General features: G+C 33.6%; 1 protein-coding gene across 1 annotated transcript; it reads left to right on the top strand.

The window, feature by feature from the left end:
* Positions 1 to 2,809, top strand: LOC126629042 (putative pectinesterase 63). Its single transcript, XM_050298939.1, has 4 exons — positions 1 to 529; positions 613 to 819; positions 2,030 to 2,271; positions 2,357 to 2,809. The coding sequence occupies exons 1-4, from the start codon at positions 32 to 34 to the stop codon at positions 2,520 to 2,522; spliced, it is 1,113 nt and encodes a 370-aa protein (XP_050154896.1). The 5' UTR covers positions 1 to 31; the 3' UTR covers positions 2,523 to 2,809.
* Positions 2,810 to 3,667: the final 858 nt, after the last annotated feature.

Raw genomic sequence — 3,667 nt, 5'->3', positions numbered from 1 at the left:
CATTTTAATCAATAGCACCCCAAAAAATAAAATGGCCGGAAAAAACACATGCTTGGGCGTCCATGCAGCTCTAATTATGACAATTCTCCTCACCGCCACCGTTGCCACGGCGGACGACAATACACCGATACCATCCGACCATTCCCAAATCAACACATGGTTCAATAACAATGTGAAGCCATACACAGAACGGCAGAGCACGCTTGACCCTGCCGTTGTGACGGCCGAGGCTGGTCAAACAGTCATCAAGGTCATGCAAGATGGAAAAGGAGACTTCAAGACCGTCACTGACGCTATTAATAGCATTCCGGCTGGGAACACGAAACGTGTCATTGTGCATGTTGGCGGAGGAGAGTACAACGAAAAAATTATGATTCCACGAAATAAACCATTTGTCACATTATATGGTTCTCCAACAAATATGCCAAATTTGACATTTGATGGCACGGCCCAGAAGTATGGAACTGTAAACAGTGCTACAGTGATTGCAGAATCTGACTACTTTGTTGCCGCTAACCTTCTTATTAAAGTACTAACTAGATCATATCACGTGATATTACCATCACGTAATTATTTTTCATTAACATTCTCTTGGTGGATTGGTTTGTGTAGAACTCTTCGCCAAGGCCAGATGGGAAAAGAGTGGGAGCGCAGGCAGTGGCATTGAGGGTGTCGGGCAACAATTCAGCCTTGTACAATTGCAAGTTGGTTGGATTTCAGGACACCCTTTGTGATGACAGGGGCAATCATTTGTTCAAGGACTGCTACATTGAAGGCACTGTGGATTTCATTTGGGGAAGTGGAAAGTCTCTCTATTTGGTAATGCTTCCCTATCTAACACTATAATTCCCAAATAAAGCCGGTGATTTTAATGGACGAGTCTCACCGTAACGGTGTATTTTACGTACATGTTGTGAGAAAAAATAAAGTTAAATATGGTTGACTCGTACAATTACCTTTTTCTTTGTAAAAAAAAATAAAAAACTTCATTTTAATCCTTGGCAAAGATGATTTTTCGATTAAAACCATGAGTAAGATCAAAATCTAATTTTAGTCCCTTGATACATTAATAACCTCATTTATTAATTATATTTTGATTTTTTAATTATTTATCTTTTTCTTTCTAATTTTTAATGTATTAATGTTATTTCATTATAATTTTTATTTTCATTTCATTCATCGTAATATATTTTGTTGTGAACATTTAGATAAACTAGTTTTTGTTATACAATATATTTTGATGTACTTTATCTTCTTCATTTAGGTATATCAAATTCATTATAATACATTTCGGTGCATACATTTAGGTACACACATTTTGGTACATACATTTCGATACAAACATTTAGGTACATTAATTCAATATAATACATTTTCGGTACTAACATTTCAGTGCATACATTTCGGTACATACATTTAGGTACATTAATTTTATATTAATACGTTTCGGTGCATATATTTAGGTAAATACATTTTGGTAGTAACATTTAAATATATTAGTTCAATATAAATATTTCGGTACTAACATTTAAGTACATTAATTGAGTCTTTCAAGTTTGAAGAATGTTAAATAAAATTAATAAATTAAAAAACTCTTTTTTGGTCAAAAAATAAATTAAAATTTGTGTATTAATAAATTTAAATATTTAATGGGAGACATTAAATAAAATGCACATTAATTATTTTGAATTAAGGGCACATTAGGGACTAAAATCAATATTTAATCTAACACCAGTTTTTTTTTAATTTTAATCTTCTTGAGGGATTAAAGTTCAAAAACCCCTAAAAAAAATTATGTATAAATTCAGGTCATATATAGGAACGACATTAGTGAAGTGGGTTGTGTGAGTCTCACCATATAAACAGTGGATTCCAAGATTGTTCCCCTTCCCCCTCTCAAAACATAATTTGGGTGGATCAACAAGAATATATATATAGTTAATCTTTTTGTTTGTCGATATAAGTTATATTGGTTTTGAACTCTTGATGGTTGGTGACTAATAATGTAACATATAATTAATGGGTGCAGAACACTGAGTTGCATGTGCTGGGAGATACTGGAATAACAGTGATAACGGCACAAGCAAGAGACTCAGCTTCGGAGGACACTGGATACTCATTTGTTCACTGCAACGTAACTGGGATAGGCAGTGGCACATATTTAGGCAGGGCTTGGAGAGTTAGACCTCAGGTGGTGTATGCTTACACCAGCATGACCGAGGTAGTTAACCCTGCCGGTTGGAGCAACGATAACCACCCCGAACGTGACAAGTAAGCAGATTATGTTAATTAGTACATGATTAAGCATTTTCATATAATTAGTTTCGAGAGTTAATAATATAATTTGAAATTGCAGCACTGTGTCCTACGGAGAGTACAAATGCATTGGTCCAGGTTCAAGTGTATATAATAAGAGAAATTTGAGCAAAGAACTAACAGACGAACAAGTCAAGCCTTTCATTAGCCTTGGATATATTCAGGGTTCCAAATGGCTGCTTCCTCCTCCAAATCCAAAAGTGTAGTTATATATATATATATATATATATATATATATATACACACACATATATACACATAGTACGTGTGTTTATGCACTCAATGGCGAAACCAGGAATTGTCGTGGGAAAGGGTGAAAAGGGGTACTGTTGACCAACACCGTAGAACGATTTCTCAGTCGTTGCGGTAGGCAGTTGCTTAGTGCCTAGATGAGATCTAAGCAGTGCTGGACATGGATTTTTGAAATAATGGCCAAACCGCCAGCTGAATATTTTAGTTCACAAAATTATATACAAAGTCTATTTCAATCGCATTAATCGTGTATATAAATCAAATTATAAGAACAAAAAATAGAATTAAAAATAGGGCGAAGTGTCGATTTAGTCTTTGAACTATCTCAGTTAAATTTAGGTTCTTAGATTATTTTTTTCGGTAAAATTAGTTCCTAAATTCATGAAAATTTGCTAATTTCATCCCTATTATTATATTCAAAGCAATTTTCCGTCAACTTAAGTCACTTGACACACTTTAGAGTGTAATACCATCATTTTTTCGCCTATAAGCCCTTAACATTTCATATAGGTTGCGAATCTAATGTTTAATTTACCATCCAAAGTTAACTCTATACATTATTTCTTTATGAAAAATTACCAATCTACCCTCCAATGAGTATCACATGCAAATAATATGACTTAAATTGACGGAAAATTGAATATAGTAGCTTTGAATCTAATATTAGGGATGTAATTGGCAAATTTTTATAGTTTAAGGACTGTTTTTTTCTGAAAAATAGTTTAGGGACCTAATTTTCACTTAGATGATAATTTAGAGGCTAAATTGGCCTTAAAAATAATTAAACGCTTATTTTATTGGAAACTGTTATTAGCATTCCAAAAATCTCATTTTATAGTTTTCACAAGTGTATTTTTCTTTCTAATTACAGAAAATTTGAAGTGCAAAATGAGATTTTGAGAGTACCAATTTCCATTTTATTCTTTAACCTAATTCAATATCAGTTGCATCTTTCCAATTCAAATTTGTTTGAGGCTAATGAAAAAACATTAGCCTATGCCTACAACTCTACAAGGTATGACCAGCCTAATACAAGAAATCCAAAAGCACAAACTACACTGTACCGTGGATTTCCTCTTCCAGGGGTGTGAATCCTTTG

The sequence above is a fragment of the Malus sylvestris genome, chromosome 7 (genome assembly GCF_916048215.2).
Source record: "Malus sylvestris chromosome 7, drMalSylv7.2, whole genome shotgun sequence".
NCBI lineage: Eukaryota > Viridiplantae > Streptophyta > Magnoliopsida > Rosales > Rosaceae > Malus > Malus sylvestris.
The sequence above is the reverse complement of the archived record's forward strand: the minus strand, read 5'-3'. Positions and strand labels throughout refer to the sequence as shown.

Bases quoted from the DNA above. Each gene is read 5' to 3' on its own strand.
- LOC126629042 (XM_050298939.1), top strand. From the start codon at position 32: ATGGCCGGAAAAAACACATGCTTGGGCGTCCATGCAGCTCTAATTATG. The intron at 820-2,029 runs GTAATGCTTCCC...TAATGGGTGCAG, and splicing joins GTGGAAAGTCTCTCTATTTG to AACACTGAGTTGCATGTGCT. The intron at 2,272-2,356 runs GTAAGCAGATTA...TTGAAATTGCAG, and splicing joins AACCACCCCGAACGTGACAA to CACTGTGTCCTACGGAGAGT.